We start from the raw sequence: 18542 nt of genomic DNA, 5'->3' as shown, positions 1-18542 counted from the left end.
TCAAACAAGATGTGACAATACCATAGCATTAAGAATATAGACAGGGTGGTTAAAAGGGTGTTTGACGTGCTTTCCTTTATTGCTCAGTCCTTTGAATATAGGAATTAGGAAATCATGTTGACTTGTACAGGACATTGGTGGAGCCTTTTCTGGATTACGATGTATAGAAGAAAATTATTAAGCTGCAGAGGGTTCAGAAGAGATTTACCAGGATGTTGCTGGGCATGGAAGATTTAAGTAACGAAGAAAGACTGAATAGACTGGGAGTTTTTTCACTGGAGCATAGGAGGTTGAGAGGCAATGTGATAGAAGTTTATAAAATAATGAGAGGTATAGATGGTATTTGTCTTTTCCCTAGGATCAGGATTTCATGATGAGGGGACACAATTTTAAGCTGAGAGGAGAGAGATTTTAAAAATGACATGAGAGCCAAAGTTTTTTACACAGAGAATTCACGTGTAGAATGAACTTCCCGAGGAAGTGGTGAATGTAGGTTCAATTACAACGTCTGGCTTGGAAGGGTATGGGCCAGAAGCAAGCAGGTGGGATTAATTTAGTTTGGGATCATGTGCAGCATAGATTGGTTGGACTGAAGGGTCTGTTTCCATGCTTTCTGAGTCTATGAAATGTATTTTGTCTTGGTTTCTTTTTATGAAGAAAGGATGAGACAGAATTGACACGTGATCAGCTCAAAGCTAGTTAAGTAAACAGATTGTGAGGCCTTGGGCATTTTCTAAAATTGGATCAATAAAAGCAGCTTGAATGGGTGAAGTCAAGCTCCCGCAGAACCAGGATTTTTAGTTTTATCTTTCTGCAGTTGCTGGGGTCTTGAAGCTAGATGTGGACACTCTTATTGCTCTCTCGGTTACAGATGAAAGCTGGGGTTCACTTCTGGCTGCTAGAATAGCATGGCAGACAATCATTTTACTGAATTTGCCTTGTGTTTTTGGGATGCTACTATATTGGAACAGTTAATTAGTAATAGTTAATACGTAATTTTGTTAAGCATTTCAATTGAGTCACAGTAAAGCTGAATCTTTTATTTTTATCTGCATTTTAGCTATGGTGTACAAATAAAGTATGTTTTGCTTAAAGTCGAGGAGTTTGACCAATCAAATTGTGTCTAGAATGCTACGTGTTCAAATGAATCACACAGTTCAAGAGTGGGTAGGTGGCAATATTCAAATCTGTCCAACCATAGGGGGCAAGGCTAATTGCAAGGTTCCTAATAGGATTCTTTGGGGATCACTGAAGAAGAGTTCAAAGAAGACACACTTATGTTAAGGAGACAAAGAGTAGTCTCTGAAGTAAATCCACAGAGGCCGTATCCATCACCAAATAACCATTTACTTACACATAAACAGTCCTTGAGTTACTATGTGTTACTACCTCATTCAGAGTTAGCTCCCAGTGTCTCTCTCATGCCCCTTTTTATCTGTCAGCCAGGGCTCCCTGATTGGACTACATTAACAGCCCAATCTAGGAACTCATATTCTATCAGCTCCAGGAAAACATAGAAAAGTTCTAGATTGAAAAGCTGTCAGCGAAAAGCTGGAGCTGTGCCTATGCTATGCCTGTAATTAAGTACTGGAGTCAGGTTTTCAGGGTCCAGTGGAGTAGTGAACCAGAACAAGAGTTGTTAGTGAGATAATCATGATGGACAAACTCTTGAAATGGAGTTTCAAGCCCAGATCAGCAAACATGAAGAATTACAATCCCTTATGAAGTTTAATGAGACCTATGGCCCCCAACTTAGAACATAGAACATAGAACATAGAAGAATACAGCGCAGTACAGGCCCTTCAGCCCTCGATGTTGCGCCGATCAAAGCCCACCTAACCTACACTAACCCACTATCCTCCATATACCTATCCAATGCCCGCTTAAATACCCATAAAGAGGGAGAGTCCACTACTGCTACTGGCAGGGCATTCCATGAACTTACGACTCGCTGAGTGAAGAACCTACCCCTAACATCAGTCCTATATCTACCCCCCCTTAATTTAAAGCTATGCCCCCTTGTAATAGCTGACTCCATACATGGAAAAAGGTTCTCACTGTCAACCCTATCTAACCCCCTAATCATCTTGTACACCTCTATCAAATCACCCCTAAACCTTCTTTTCTCCAATGAAAACAACCCCAAGTGCCTCAGCCTTTCCTCATAGGATCTTCCTACCATACCAGGCAACATCCTGGTAAACTTCCTCTGCACCCACATCCTTCCTATAGTATGGCGACCAAAACTGCACACAATATTCCAGATGCGGCCGCACCAGAGTCTTATACAACTGCAGCATGACCTCAGGACTCCGGAACTCAATTCCTCTACCAATAAAAGCCAGTACGCCATATGCCTTCTTCACTGCACTATTTACCTGGGTGGCAACTTTCAGAGATCTGTGTACATGGACACTAAGATCCCTCTGCTCTTCCACACTACCAAGTAGTCTACCATTAGCCCAGTACCCCATCTTTTTATTACTCTTACCAAAGTGAATCACTTCACACTTAGCTACATTGAACTCCATTTGCCACCTTTCTGCCCAGCTCTGCAGCTTCTCTATATCCCGCTGTAACCTGCCATATCCTTCCTCACTGTCTACAACTCCTCCGACTTTCGTATCATCCGCAAACTTGCTCACCCAACCTTCTAACCCTTCCTCCAGGTCATTTATAAAAATGACAAACAGCAATGGTCCCAAAACAGATCCTTGCGGAACACCGCTAGTGACGGCACTCCAAGATGAACCTTTGCCATCAACTACTACCCTCTGTCTTCTTCCAGAGAGCCAATTCCTAATCCAAACCTCCAACTCACCCTCAATGCCATATCTCTGTATTTTCTGCAGTAGCCTACCATGGGGGACCTTATCAAACGCCTTACTAAAATCCATATATACCACATCTACCGCTTTCCCCTCATCTACCTCCTTTGTCACCTTCTCAAAGAATTCAATAAGGTTTGTGAGGCACGACCTGCCCTTCACAAAACCATGCTGACTATCCTTGATCACATCATTCTTATCCAGATGTGCATAAATCCTATCCCTTACAATTCTCTCTAAGACTTTGCCCACAACAGAAGTGAGACTCACTGGCCTATAGTTACTAGGATTATCCCTACTCCCCTTCTTGAACAAGGGAACCACGTTTGCTAGCCTCCAGTCCTCTGGCACTACTCCTGTCGACAAAGAGGACACAAAAATCAAGGCCAATGGCTCTGCAATCTCCTCCCTTGCTTCCCAGAGAATCCTAGGATAAATGCCATCAGGCCCAGGGGACTTATCTATTTTCACCCTTGCCAGAATTTCCAACACCTCTTCTCTACATATCTCAAAGCCATCCATTCTACTTATTCGTGCCTCAGTATTCATATCGACAACAATGTCCTGTTCCTGAGTGAATACTGACAAAAAGTATTCATTCAGCGCCTCCCCAATCTCTTCAGCCTCCACACGCAACTTCCCATTACTATCCTTGATTGGACCTATTCCTTCCCTAGTCATTCTTTTATTCCTAACATACCTATAGAAAGCCTTAGGGTTTTCCCTCATCCTACCAACTAAGGACCTTTCATGTCCCCTCCTTGCTGCTCTTAGCTCTCTCTTCAGGTCCTTCCGGGCTACCTTATAACTCTCAATTGCCCCTATTGAACCTTCACGCCTCATCTTTACAAAGGCCGCCCTCTTCCATTTAACAAGGGATTCCAACTCCTTATTAAACCACGGCTCCCTCACACGACCCTTTCCTCCCTGCCTGATAGGTACGTACTTATCAACGACACTCAATAGTTGCTCCTTGAACAAGTTCCACATATCAATTACGCTCTTGCCTTGGAATCTACTTTTCCAATCCACACATCCTAAGTCATGCCTCAACGCATCATAATTTCCCTGCCCCCAGCTATAACTCTTGCCCTGTAGTACACACTTATCCCTCTCCATCACTAGAGTAAAAATCACCGAATTGTGGTCACTATCCCCAAAGTGCTCACCTACCTCTAGTTCTAATACCTGGCCTGGTTCGTTACCCAGAACCAAATCCAGTATGGCCTCACCTCTTGTTGGCTTATCTACATATTGTGTCAGGAAACTCTCCTGCACACATTGCACAAACACTGACCCATCTAACGAACTTGAGCTATAGCTTTCCCAATCAATATCAGGAAAGTTAAAGTCTCCCATAACAATCACCCTATTACTGTCACTCTTCTCCTGAATCATCTTCGCAATCCTTTCTTCAACGATTCTAGGACTATTAGGAGGCCTGTAAAAGACTCCTAACAGGGTGACCTCACCTCTCCTATTCCTAACCTCAACCCAAACTACCTCAGATGGCAAATCTTCGTCCATCTTCCTTTCCACCGCTGTAATACTATCTTTGACAAGCAACTTGGTGAAGGCTTGCCCAGAGGAGCACAGCCAGAGACAAGTTTGTAGGACCATGAGAGGCTCAGCTATACAGGAGAAAAGGAAGAAGAAAAGAAAAGCAATAACAGTCAGTGATTCATTAATTAGGGGAATATTAGATGTTTCTGCAGCTATAGACATCACTCCAGTACAGTATGTTGCCTCCCTGGTATCAGAATCAAGGATCACAGATTGGCTTTATGGAGATGAGGAATAACCAGATGGTCCACATTGGTAACAATGTATTAGGTAAGAAGTGTGATGTTGGCCTGCAGACAGAACTTCAGAAGCAAGCTACTGAAAACAGGCAGCAGCAAAACTTCAAAAGTAATAATTCGAGAATAAAGCAGATAAATGCATAGTTGTAAAGCTGATGCAGGAGGAAGGGATTTAGAATGGACACTGGCAGTAAAGATATTGACTTCTGCACAAACCAGATGCATTGCAGCTAAACAGAGCATGGAGTGAATGCTTCTGGGCATTTGGCTAGTGCTGCTGGATACTTTAAGCTAACTCTGCAGGGTCTGAGACCAGGAAATAATATCAGGGAGGAGTATCAGGGTGCACAAAATACTAAGAGAAACAGGCAGCAGTAGAATAGACAATAGTAACATAACTGATGAAGTCTGAGTAAGGGAGAAAAAAATGAAATCTAAATCAGGCTAATATTGTAGGCATGTGAATGCACAGAATATAGTAAACATAATTGATTACCTGCAGGCATAGATTATCATGTGGACTTAGAACGTTGTGATGATAACATCGACTTGACTGAAGGAATGTCAAGTCTGGATGTTAAAAAATTCTGCGGACAAGATATTCAGAAAAAATTGGAAATAAAGAAAAGGAGGAGGTTGCAGTATTGGCTAAGGAGAGCTTTGCAGTGCTGGACAATGATGTCCCAGAGGGTTCAAGGACAGAATCAATTGGCTAAAGTATATAAAAAGTGTGCAATTACATTGCTCAACATACAGACAACCATCTATTAGGAATGTTGTAGAGGAACAAAAGTGCAGAAAAATTACATAAGTGGAAATATTTTAGAGTAGTTCTAATAGAGGATTTGAAACTACTGCAAAACAGATGGGGATAGTCGTAGTGTAAAATGAAGAGTGGGGGGAGTGTTCATAGATTGTATTCAGGAGAATTCTCTATAGCAGTTCAACAAGAAAAGCAGGCACTGATGGATCAAAGTTCTTGGAAATTTGATTAGTTACGCACATGAAGTAGTAGTGGGGGCAGCACTCAACAGACAATGCTTATAAGGTCTTGGCCAATGGTCAGTGCCAAATCCAGAATAATGAAAATAAACTGGGAGAGCCAATTTCAATGGCACAAGAATGGAGCTAGGCTGGATCAACTGGAACCAAAGGTTGGTGGGTAAAACTGTAGCTGAAAAATGGGCTGCCTTCCTAAACAAAGAAACAGTTGAGGCAAAGTCAAGGAATACTCCCTCAAAAAGGAAAGATCAGGTAAAGAAATACTAATCTCCCTGGATAAGAAATTGATAAAGAAGAAAAGTCTGCTTACGATGCGTCACTTCAAAAATATAATTGAGAATCAAACTGAATACAAACATTTCTTAGGGGAGGTTTGAAAAAAAAACCCAACAGAAACAAAGAGAGATCATGAGTAGAGATTAACAGGGGACCCTACAGCCTAGTCTGCACCAAGCTCTCAGGCCCTGGGCTGCATCAAGGCCCTGTAGGGGGTATGGTCAATTTTATCATGCCTTGATAAACTCCAAAGAATTAATATGTTTCACATTTTTCAAGTTTTTGCCAAATATCTGAGACTATAATAACATTATAGGATTTAATAATATTTTGGCAAGGAAAGTTAAATAACTTTTTTTAAATTCTAAAATGCTCATCATTCACCTTTGGGTCTTTTCAACAGATGGAATGTCATAACAGAACATGGCAGGCTGAAGCACGTAAAAAGCTTTGACTTCATTGTGCTTCACATAATTATTCATAAAACAATTTTATAGTTTCATAACTAATACAAAAAAAGGATAATTTATAAAATACATATCAATAGTGAATGTTATTCAGGAACTAAAGCAAATGAAACAGATGTTCTAATTAGGTCGTTTTGAATTACCACTCCAACCCCACTCTGTAGCAAACTTAAATAAGCTGTCCCAGCAGCAGCCTCAATAACACAAGCTAACCAAAACCTTATAACATACATAGGGTTCTGAAGTGATTTTAGTGACCTAGTGAGCAGTGCACAGCCTGTTAGGGAAGAAGTAGAGACTCAAAGTTATGTTTTAAACTGATCTTATTGGGGCCAGGAAGAGGCACAATAGTATAGCTCCAGCCATATCTGGCCTTGAACTGCTTCACACAACTGTCCATGTTGACTCCCTGTATTGCACACTCTACCATCAATGTTTCCACTTGCTGGTGTGTAGTTTCTCATCATTGACAGCCAGCAATCATCTGTCATCTGCTTGATGAAGATCAGTGCAAAGCAAATTCAGTTAATCATTATTGAGGCCTGGAGTTCAGTGGAGTTGGGCTGGGGAGGAGTGAAGCCTGAGGATCAGGAGATCTTGTGAGGGAAGAATCAGAGGCAAGAGGAAGAATCAGAGGCAAGGGAAAGGGAGGTATGTGTTTGTTGGTGTCGGGGAGGGGGTCGACATCATGGAATCCCCACATTGTGGAAGCAGGCTATTCAGCCCATTGACTCAACCTTTTGAAGAGCATCCCACCCAGATCCAGCCTCGTATGCTACCCACCATCACCTCCCCCACTCCACCCCGCCAAACCCTGCATTTTCCATGGCTCACCTACCTAATCTGCACACCCCTGGACCCTATGGGGCAATGTAGGAGGGCTAATCCTCCAACATGCATAGAACGGTGGGAGGAAACCAGAGCACCCAGAGGAAACCCATAAGACACAGGGAGAACATGCAAAGTCCACACAGACAGTCACCCAAGGCCGGAATTGAACCTAGGTCCTGGCGCTGTGATGCAGCAGTGCTAATCACTGAGCTACTGGAGAAGTGGAGTGGAACCCATGAGAAGGAGACTGAAGTCCAAAGAGGACTTTTGATAAGGGTGGAAGTGTTTTTTGGGACAGAGGAAGATGGACACTTGATGCATTTTGCAGGCTCCCTGTCTGCCAATTCCACTTCCAAATCTTTTTTCTATATATGAGATTAAATGTTCTATTTTTCCTCCCTAAAAGAAGTGAACTGCTTCAGCATATAACTTCGAGTACCAGAACCCTTCAACGTCCTCACCCAAGTCCCATTCTATGTTCACAAGAGTAAACTTGAGTATCAAGATATTCAGTGTTGGACTGTTTAACAAATGGCCAACTAACCTCTCCCAGAGGTCCTTCTTAAATAACAGCAGCAATATGTGTGTTGGAGCCTTGTTAATTTTGTGGTTAAGCTTCAGCAAATAATGTGTTCAATATTAAAAGATTAATTAGAAAAAACATGATTCATCAATGCAACTTGCTATTTTTAAGGACTTATTTGGTAGTTAAAGGTCAGACAGGTATTGTATATATAACATAAATTTGCTGATAGCTGAAATAAACTGAGGATAATACATACGAATCCTGGTGATGAGTTATAGATTAGAAGAGTCCGTGCTTTTAAAGTGTTTTGCATTTTGCTGAAGGAATGTGTGTGTGCTTATATAAGTGTTATGAGCTCTTATATAAATATCATACAGTTAACTGAATGGTATATAGGTAGTGAGCAGCCTGACAAGCTGGCCTGAGATCAAAGATTGCGAGGTCCAAGAGATAAGCCTTTTTCCAGGGAGACACAAGCAAGTCTTAATAAGCAATTAATCAAACTAGCTATGTGAAAGATAATATGTTTGTGATGTTTGACAGTGGTCATTTGCAGAAGACTAGACTGTGTAAAAGTGCACAGCTGATCTGTATGGAGATGTTGTGAAGTTAGCTAGCTCAGCAGGAGGTTGTCTGATCTCACTAGGTGAAGGTTGGGACAAAGCAGGCTGATCACATGTTTTTTTGTGACCTTCACACAAGTCCATGTAAATGAGATCACTTGACGGGTAAGATTATTGCAGCAGTTTTAAAGTGTACTTTGATTTAATAAACAAAATTTGGTTTAAAAAAATATCCCATAATCCTACTGTACTGTACAGCTGCTCTCTCATAAGGCAGAGAGAGAGAGAGAGAGAGAGAGAGAGAGAGAGAGGGGAGGGGAGTGGTATTGGTTCAACATCAGGGTTACCACACCTCAGACAAAGGGAAAGATTGAGGAGAGTTCTTTATGATAACATTGGCTGGAACAGGAATTGAACCCAACTGTTGGCATCACTTTGCATTGCAAATGTGTCAGCCAGCCAACTGAGATAGCCATTAACATTAGGGATATGTTATTTTTAAAACTGCTTTGGCTTACTGATGTACAGAACAACCTCGGTCATCCAAACATCAGTTATCCGAATTTCGGATTATCTGAGCAAGATCTCAAAGTCCCATAAAAACACTATTCATTATCTGAACAATAAAGTCATCCAAACAAAATACTCCCCGCCCATTTCATTCAGATAATCAAGGCTGTTTTGTACATAGTAAATCTGGCGGACTACAAAAAAAGGGAATAAAAGTCTCCAATATTGCTGAGTAGGGCAAATTAGTCAATATAGTAGTGCTTACTTCTGGAGATCATCAGTAATTGATGAATATTTTTGATTATTTGTTTCAGATTTTGGGACTTTATCGAAGCTCTGCAAACCTGACGTATATCCATTGGCACCAAGATCCTCTGCAAAAGATGTTCCTGTTCTGAGATTTGGATTTGGTTGCAAACTCTGAAATATAAAAAGTGTACGTTGTGAATTACCCTATTTCTAATTGCTCCCATTTACCTACATTTTCTCTCTGCATATGGTCAAATTAACGGAAGTGATAAGCCTCTCACTATGAGACATTAATATGACATATTTAACTGCTACATTAGAATTTCTAAATCCCAGAAACAACAGGTCAAAACTCTTATAGAGTCATGCAGCATGGAAATAGAGCATTCAGCCCAACCAGTCTATGCTGAACATAATCCCAAATTAAACTAGTCCCACCTGTCTGTTCCTGGCCCATATCCCTCCAAATCTTTTCTTTTCATGTACTTATCCAAGTGTTTCTCACCAAAACAAGCCAATTCTGTACCAGTTTTAAACCCCTGACATTTCACTGATTTCAATGATTCCAGAACTAAAAATAGCTGTGAATATGATTTAAATAGCTTCCCATAATGAATGTACCTTTAGATTTCTATGTTGCTCTTGCTGTAGTTCATTTTGCTCCTTTGAAAGATTAGAGGTTCGTACAGCAGCAACTATCAACAGGAGACAATATTAAACATGGTTAGATATTTGTAAAGCATTGAATCCCTACAGTGTGGAAGCAGGCCTTTTGGCCCATTGAGTCCACACCAATCCTTCAAAGTGCATCCCACCTAGACCCAGCCCCCAACCCCTGTAACCCGACATTTCCCATGGTTAACCACCTGGCTTGCACATCTATGGACACTGTGGACAATTTAGCATGGCCGATCCACCTAATCTGCACAATTTTGGACTGTGGGAGGAAACCAAAGCACCCCGAGGGAACCTACGGAGATACAAGGAGAATGTGCAAAGTCTACATGTACAGTCAGCTGAGGGTGGATTTGAACCCATGTCCCTGATGTTGTGAGGCTGCAGTGCTAACCACTGAACCAACATGCCATCCATGATGAACTATGCCTAGGCAGGGTGAAGCCAGAGGAAACTCGGTTGGAGGTCCGTAGTTGTCCTGATGTGCAAATCAGCAGTTCGACTTTGGTTTGGGGCGAAAGACTAATTGAAAGATAGTGCTTGAAAAATATTTCATCAACAGTCTGTTAGATCAGTCAGGCAATGAAGAATAGCTGAGATTTTTTTTAGCAGTTAAGATGTCCTATACCAGGACCAATTAGCAGGATGTGCAATTTCAGTATGGCCAGCATTTTACCAGCAGTAACCAGAAACCATTGTCCAATTAGGGCAGCAACCTGCCTCACAAAGCTACCAGCTGCAAGATGAAGAAAATAGTACTTCCATAATGATGCGTATTAAAAGACCAGGTATGTTTAGTGTAAGGAGACAGGGAGGCAGGCCCTCATGATCAGGGTCAGGATTTTAAATTCACCATCAAACAGCTGGGCCAGGCACATTCATGGTCTATGAAAGAGCTATAAAGAGGAATCATTCCACCCTGAGAACCTACTGGGAGAGAGTTTATGAGGGTAATTTAGTTGATGTACTGTAAGTGCATTTCAAAAAGACATTTTTAAAAATGGCATGTAATAAGCTTGCCAAGGAAATGACGCCCATGCAATAAAAAAAGCCAGGGGCAGCATGGATACAAATGTGGAAACAGACCATGTTGTTTTTGAACAAAAGGAAAAGTAAAGAAAAATGAATGGTGTAGACGTGAGCATATAGGACCTAATTTCAAAACCAAAACCTTAGAATATTGTTAATTATTTACATTGTCAACAGTTTGGAAATGAATGGGCTCCTGAAAGAAATAAAACCACATATCGCTAGGGATCAAGAGGGAAATGGGAGGGTTTGGATTGCTCCACTGGGAACCGGCATGGACTCAATGGGCTAAACAACCTTTTACTATTGTTGTCTGTGACTCCGATTCTGACTCTCATTACACTCCCTCATAAGGCAGAGTTGGGTACTGCAGATGCTAGAGATTAGAATCAAGATTAGAGTGGTGCTGGAAAAGCATAGCGGGTCAGGCAGCATCCGAGGGGCAGGAAAATCGACGTTTCGGGCAAAAGCTCTTCATCAGGAATTAATCACTCTTTAACTTTTAATTTATTTCTACAAAAATTATGTCTTCTCTACTTGGCGGTTTCCCTTTGGGTGACCAATACAGGTGATCCCTGATTCATGATCATCCAACTTACAAACAAAATCCCATATTAATATTAGTTTTAAGGATCCAACATGCAAATATTTGTTTGTACTTACAAATGACTATTTTGTATTGCATTGTATTGTTTTCCAACTTCTGGACAAAACAATTTATGAATGTACAGGAATGGAACCCATTCGTAAGCGGGAGACCGCCGTATTAAAATATTGTGTGTGCAATCCTCATAATGCTGATCATAGCACAGCTGTTAGAATGGAAGCACACTATATCACCACGTGAATTTAAACATCATTTTAAAAATACTTAGGCAGAATGATTGCTAATTGTATACTCATTGGATTTAATTATATCCAGTGGTGGACATATGGGCTTTCACTTGAGCAGATATAAAGTTCACAAACTACAATGGTAGATGAGGTAATGGAGATTTGGTGGCAGCATTGTTATAATGTTTCAGTCTGTAAATAAATATTAGACTAAAAAAAGATTGCCTCCTGTACTATCCAACAGGCTTTCTGGAATTTAAAACTAATCAAAATTCAGAAGAGTTGGGATAAAGATTAGAGTTAGAAAACAGCAATGGCACAGTTTTTGTGCTCAAGGATTTGCCACTGACCTCAAGAAAAGCTGACCACAAAACTTTAGTGATCTTTCCAGTGTGATGTCCCCCTTTCTGATAACAATTGAAATCTTGAGCCAAGACGCAGGGGATAGAACAAAAGCCAGCAGCAGTGGTTTTAGCAAGCAAGTAAGAAACCATTCACGTTGAGGTATTTGCACATGCAAACCAGTGAGTTAAATACATCTATATACATCTTATTTAATTTCTTGTGAAATAAATGATTATCATTGGACTACGGTAAGATTCCCAATCCTGATGGTTTCCCAATTATTATCATAGCAAATTTGAGCCATTGCTAAATGCTTACTTTCCATTTGCCTATGATCAACGGATGATTCAACTTGATGGGGGAACATATTATAAATTTGCGCTTTGTTCAGCTCTGGCATATTTTCATCGATCTGTTAAAAAAAATTATACCCATGTTGGAAGAAAATGGAGAATTCACCTTATATTTAGTTGAACAAAGATATACATTCATATTCTAATAAATGACTAACCTCTTGAAGATCTGTTTCTATAGTTTGCTCTTGCGGTGGTGGTATTTTCTTAGGTCGGCTGAGGTTGAAAAGCTGTTTCATTGAAAAGTTGGCTTCAGGAGACATTGATTTACTAACCATATGCTTATATCTTCTGAAATATTCAATTTTAGAATCTTCACCAACATCATCTATTAATTTGCGTGAAGCCTTGATTTCTCTAGATATCCAACGCTTTATAGTTGGTAAATTCAAACTTTAAAAAAAACATAAAAATACAGTTGAAAACAAACTAAAATCTACTATTTAAATCATTATTTCAATTATGTCAGACTTCTTCTCCTCTCTATAATTTTCTCATTATTCTGATCTGAGCAGTTCTGTGCCCATATTTTCAAAATATCAATATATCAAATTCAGTATACAGTAATATATGTAACTAGCAAAGTAATCCCAGTTTCTAGATTGGCAGAAAATCACATGCTGGTTCATTAAATCTTTCATCTAATGATTAGTGCTGCCAGTAACTAGTCTGAATTACAAGTGATTCATGTATCTAGCAGACTGACAACTTAACATTCTGAGAAGTAATTTTGCAAGCTATTGAATTGTACAGATTATAAACCAGTGGGGGAAGAAGGTTTATTAGCAGAGAACTGGCTGAAGGAGAACAAAAAAGATGAACAGATGGGAATTAAACAATAAATACAAGCATCTCTGATGTGAAAAGGAGAAATTCTTCTTACTCACTAAAGTACGTTATGCAGTTTCTGAATTACAGCAGTATTTCTCCCTCCCTGCACTTCTTCAATCTTCCATATTTGTTTATCAGATCCTCTATATTCCATCAACTGCCAATGTATTTAAGCTACCACACACCTTAAAAAATTATAACTCAAGCATCTTGAGTGAATGTTGCAAACAGCCAAACAGTTAGCACACAGTTGCCATGCAAATATGATCAATAAAATTAGAGGAGGAGGAAAGGAAAGGAAAAAAATGTACAGCATGAGTATTTGAGATACTCATCTTCAGAAACATTAGCACCTCAACAATGATATAGCACAGACCTTTGCACATACTTACCTTATAAATGGTTTCCATCACTTGTGAAAGGCAAAAGCATAAATAGTAATGTTTCTAATTAATATTAAACAGATAACTAAGATTATCTTCAAACAAGCTCTGAGCTAAGATCATTTATTCAACACTCTAGTCACCAAAACCAAGGGAGACATCAAAGCACTTAGAAATTGGTGTCGAGAAGAGTGACAGGGCTCATTCTTGTTGACAATAAATTAAGTTACAAAGAAAGTTTGGAGAAATCTGGGTTTCTCTTCTTGAAAGAGAAGGAAGTACCTGAGGCACGATTTTACAGAAACATAGAATATAGTTAAAGGAATGTGAAAAGCAAATTTAAAATAATTAATTTTAGATTATGAATGGGGCAAAGGGGACAATGGTTCAGAATAGTACATTGTAAATTTAGCATTGGTATCAGAAAGGTCTTCATTAAAAAAAAGCCATGACGTGGAGGTGCCAGCGTTGAACTGAGGTGGACAAAGTTAAAAATTACACAACACCAGGTTATGGTCCAACAGGTTTATTTAGAAGTACAAGCTTTTGGAGTGCTGCTCCTTCATCAGGTAGCTGTGCAGCAGGATTATAAGACACAGATTTTATAGCAAAAGATCATGCATGCAACTGATACGATAGATATATTGAACAAACCTAGATTGCTGTTAAGTCTTTGATCTTTTACAATGGTTTGCAGGTTTCAGTTCATTAATATGAAAATCCCACAGCTTCTCTCAAATCAGATTCTCGAGATAACTTAAGGTTTTATAAAAGGAAAGGGGACCTCTCAGCTCAGACAATGCTTTTCAGGTGTGAGGTTAGAGTCTGTCTGTAACTCAATCTTGAGTCAGATTGGTTCTATTTCCAAAGTAGGAATTTATGAAATGTTACATGGATTGACTGCCTGCTTTTTGAGCAAAATAGAATGTGTCTGCAATCACTATTCTGCAAATGCAAATTTACCCCATTGACGTATATGTGTGTATGCATGCATGTGAGGGAGAGAGAGACAGAGAGAGAGAGAGTGTGTAAGTGCATATGACTGTGTGCATGTGAGAGTGTGTGTTTGAATGTGTGCGTCTCTTGGAGGTGTATGTGTGTGTGTCTGAGAGAGTGTGCATGAGTGTGTGAACATGCAAGAGTGTGCATGTACTTGTGTGAGTATCTCTCTCAGGAGAGACACAGGATGTGACTGATAGGGTACCCTTCATTGTCCAGTACTTTCCAGGAATGGAGAAATTACATCATATTATTCGCAGCCTGCAACACATTATCGGTGAGGATGAGCACCTCACCAAGACCTTCCCATGCCTCCACTTCTCACCTGTGAACAACCGCCAGACCACTGTTTATAGCAAACTGCCCAGCCTTCAGGACAACATCGATCACAACACTGTACAACCCTGTCATGGCAACCACTGCAAGACGTGTCAGAGTGTCGACACAAATACCTCTAACACACGAAGGGACACCACCCACCATGTGTGCAGCAGATACTCATTTGACTCGGTCAACATTATCTACCTCATAACCTGCAGTCAAGGTTGCCCTGGGACATGGTACACTGGTGAGACCAAGCAGACGTGACGACAACAGATGAATGGACACCGCGCAACAATCGCCAGTCAGGGATGTTCCTCAGTGGTCAGGGATATTCAGCCTCTGATCTTTGGGTGACTGTCCTCCAAGGCAGACTTCAGGATATGCAACAACACAGAATAGCCAAGCAAAGGCTGATAGCCAAGTTCTGTACCAATGATGATGGCCTCAACCGGAACCATGGGTTCATGTCACAGTACAGGTGATCCCACTGCATTATACACTCTCACATGCACACTCTTACATATTCACACACTCGCACAGACTCTCTCTCATACACATGTTCTCTCTCAGACACACACACATACACCCTCCGAGAGGCATGCACATGCCTCTCTCTCTCTCGCTCTCTCTCTCTCTCTGTCGCTCCCTCCCTCCCTCACATGCATGCATACACACACATAAGTCTATGGGACGAATTTGCACTTACAGAATTGTGATTGCACATACATTTTATTTTGGTCAAAAAGTACACAATCCACAGGCAGTCAATCCGTGTAACATTTTAAATATTCCTACTTTGGAAATAAAATCAGTCCGACTCAAGATTGGGTTACAGACAGACTCTAACCTCATACCTTAAAAGCATTGTCTGAGCTGAGATGTCCCCTTTTCTTTTATAAAACCTTAAGTTATGTTGAAAATCTGATTTGAAAGAAGTTGTGTGATTTACATATTAATGAACCGAAGCCTGGAAACCATTCTAAAAGATGAAAGACTAAATTTTTCAATATATCGTATCAGTTGCATGCATGACATTGTGATCTTTTGCTATAAATTCTGTGCCTTATGATCCTGCTGCACAGCTACTTGATGAAGGAGCAGCACTCCAAAAGCTAGTACTTCTAAGTAAACCTGTTGGACTACAACTTGGTGTTGTGTGATTTTTAGCTCCATAAAAAAGCATAATCAACATTTAATATTGAGTTTCAAAGTGGGTCATCAAGCTAATAATCTTGAAATCATTTTTAAAAACAATTAGATAGGACAATAAATGAAATGAATAGATCAATTATGATGATACAAATATGAGCTGTTTCACCCTAATCTGTAACATTGTATCAACTTAATTATTTATTTTTGATTTGTAGAAATTGAACGTAAATAACTGCCAGCCATCATAAATTGTTAATTGTAATATAACAAAATGTTTTGCAATTTTCATATCTTATTATGAATTTACTAGTTATGCAAACTTTTGTTCCATTGTGTTCGCAAATTATTTTGTATAGTCTGACTTCATGTAACAACCTTATGTAACAAAGCAGAAAGGAATATAAAGAGGAGCATTAAAACAATAAAACTTTGCTTATTTAAGTTGAAAAACTTACTACTTAGTGCAGTCAACTGTGAGCTGAGCCTTCAGTCTACTAAGGTTAGCTTCATCAGTGAAAATGGAGCGCTGTCTCACTACATCCACCATTTGAAGATAGTGAAGGAATAACTGTTCACAGACTGTGATGATATGTGTAGTAATTCGTCGGCTGAGTTCTTTGTTTTCCACGTTTGTCAAAGTAATGTCATCAGATTGGTGCAAAAACTCCTCCCAAAGCATTTTTACATCTGCTAAAATCATTCCTCCCTAACAATAACAATTCCAACTTCAAATTAATCTGTTCAGAAGCACAGTATACTTTTAAAAATAATATTGCATAATTAGTTCAAAAGAGGTACAGCAAACATTTTTATTAACTGGCACTCATGGGACCAATGTACTGGTTGATCAAATATTCAGGTATTATGCTTTATTCATTTCAATAATTTATTTCTCTTAAATAAACCTTACTGGCACAGAGTCTTCTCATTCGCACCCTCAACTGACAACTTAGACATCATGATAACACAGTAAACCTCCGTATTTTAGGTAAACTTGAGGCATTTGAGATAAATAATTTTTCCGGTTTATCATAAATGCTGGTTCATATGATGCCAGTTAAAACAAAGTTTGCTGTATTTGCTTTTACTATATTAAAATTGCCCAAAAAATAAACTGGTAAATGCAACTTCTAATGTGACATGGTGAGAAACAAACCAGAAGTCCAATAATTGATCATTGGTTTGTAATGTATTTGCAAGTTTGAGCGATGCAAAATAGTGGAGGCTATGTGATTTCAGAGTTGCACAATGTTGACATTGGGTGAGGGAACACAAGATATTCCCAATCACTCCTGAAGAAGCTCTGAAGAATAGTTATATTAAACTTGAATTTCCCTCTCCATAGATGATGCCAGTATGAGTTTATCCAGCACTATTTGTTTTCATTCCTAATCATCATCCATGAGTCTTATGAGAAATCAATTTTATAGAATGATAACAGAAGGTTCAGCTGTGTTGGTTCTCAAACCCCAACAGCCGACCAACAGTGACAATTTATATTTAAAACTACACAGAAAGGACTGCTATTGATGAGCTGCCAGTACGCATCAACTGCATTATTACGTTCAGTTAAAAATGGAAAGGGGCTGAAGTAATAAGGTCACCAAAATCAAATGATAAAATGAATCCAACATGGAAAGTCAAACATTAAAAAATATGAATGGAATACAAAGACTGTAAAAGCTGGAAATTTGAGTCAGAAAACATAAAAATCAGTGTATGCAGAGAGATCAGGGAATTGATATCAGATTCATATTTTTAACAAGATTGTGATGAAAGACATCATTGGCTGCTGATGCCTATCTGCTCACTCAGCATATGAACATATCCCTTCTTAAAAATAGGAGCACTTACCAGCGCCTGTTGTGTAGCTAAAGAAACTGATGAAACTTCTGTTTTTGCACTGATCCTTCTTTGAATCAATTGACAGAGTTCCTTGAGAGTGGCCGGGGCCGACTGAACATTTTGATCAATAGGAGTTACTGGACGCTTTAACTGAAACACTTCAAGGACATAATCAAAAGTGGATACAAACAATAACAAATTACATGAATTAAGTCCTACAAAGCTGCTCTGCCTTTATGATAGCCTTTAAATACTGCATTTCTACTTGAGTACTTGTTTGATATTGGTACCTTTCAGTGAGTGTTTTTAGGTATTAGCATGTTATACTGCTCCACTTGTGTGTTCTTCATTCAAGCAAAGTCTGTGCATGCTTTCACAGATCATGGCTTAGCACACGAGAATTCAACAGAATACCTGACTCACAATGATTGCACGTGGTAATCTAAAATCATCTGTTCAATCAACTACCTTGAACAAACAATTTATCTCTCAATATAATGCAAAAGTTATTCATGATATAGTTGGCCTATAATTTTTAGGATTCCTATTTATATTTATATACCTTTAACAGGATGATAACTTTGGTTGGATATATTGTTGTCGAGAGTGTGGTGCTGGAAAAGCACAGCAGGTCAGGCAGCATCTGAGGAGCAGGAGAATCAACATTTCAGCCATAAGCTCTTCATCAGATGAAGAGCTTATGCCTGAAACGTCAATT

At 39.5% G+C, this 18542-nt stretch overlaps 1 protein-coding gene across 1 annotated transcript in view; it reads right to left on the bottom strand.

The window, feature by feature from the left end:
- The window catches only part of LOC140466671 (coiled-coil domain-containing protein 87-like), a 101444-nt gene that overhangs the window by 65225 nt on the left and 17677 nt on the right, over nucleotides 1-18542 (bottom strand). Inside the window, exons 4-9 of the mRNA XM_072562119.1 lie at nucleotides 17834-17982; nucleotides 16435-16685; nucleotides 12449-12683; nucleotides 12256-12349; nucleotides 9676-9749; nucleotides 9071-9225 (exon numbers count right to left, since the gene is read on the bottom strand). Coding sequence (XP_072418220.1) covers nucleotides 9071-9225; nucleotides 9676-9749; nucleotides 12256-12349; nucleotides 12449-12683; nucleotides 16435-16685; nucleotides 17834-17982 — 958 coding nt within the window. The remainder of the gene's footprint in view (nucleotides 1-9070; nucleotides 9226-9675; nucleotides 9750-12255; nucleotides 12350-12448; nucleotides 12684-16434; nucleotides 16686-17833; nucleotides 17983-18542) is intronic.

This window comes from Chiloscyllium punctatum, chromosome 44 (assembly GCF_047496795.1).
Source record: "Chiloscyllium punctatum isolate Juve2018m chromosome 44, sChiPun1.3, whole genome shotgun sequence".
Classification (NCBI taxonomy): Eukaryota; Metazoa; Chordata; class Chondrichthyes; order Orectolobiformes; family Hemiscylliidae; genus Chiloscyllium; species Chiloscyllium punctatum.
This window is presented reverse-complemented; position numbering and strand designations above follow the sequence as displayed.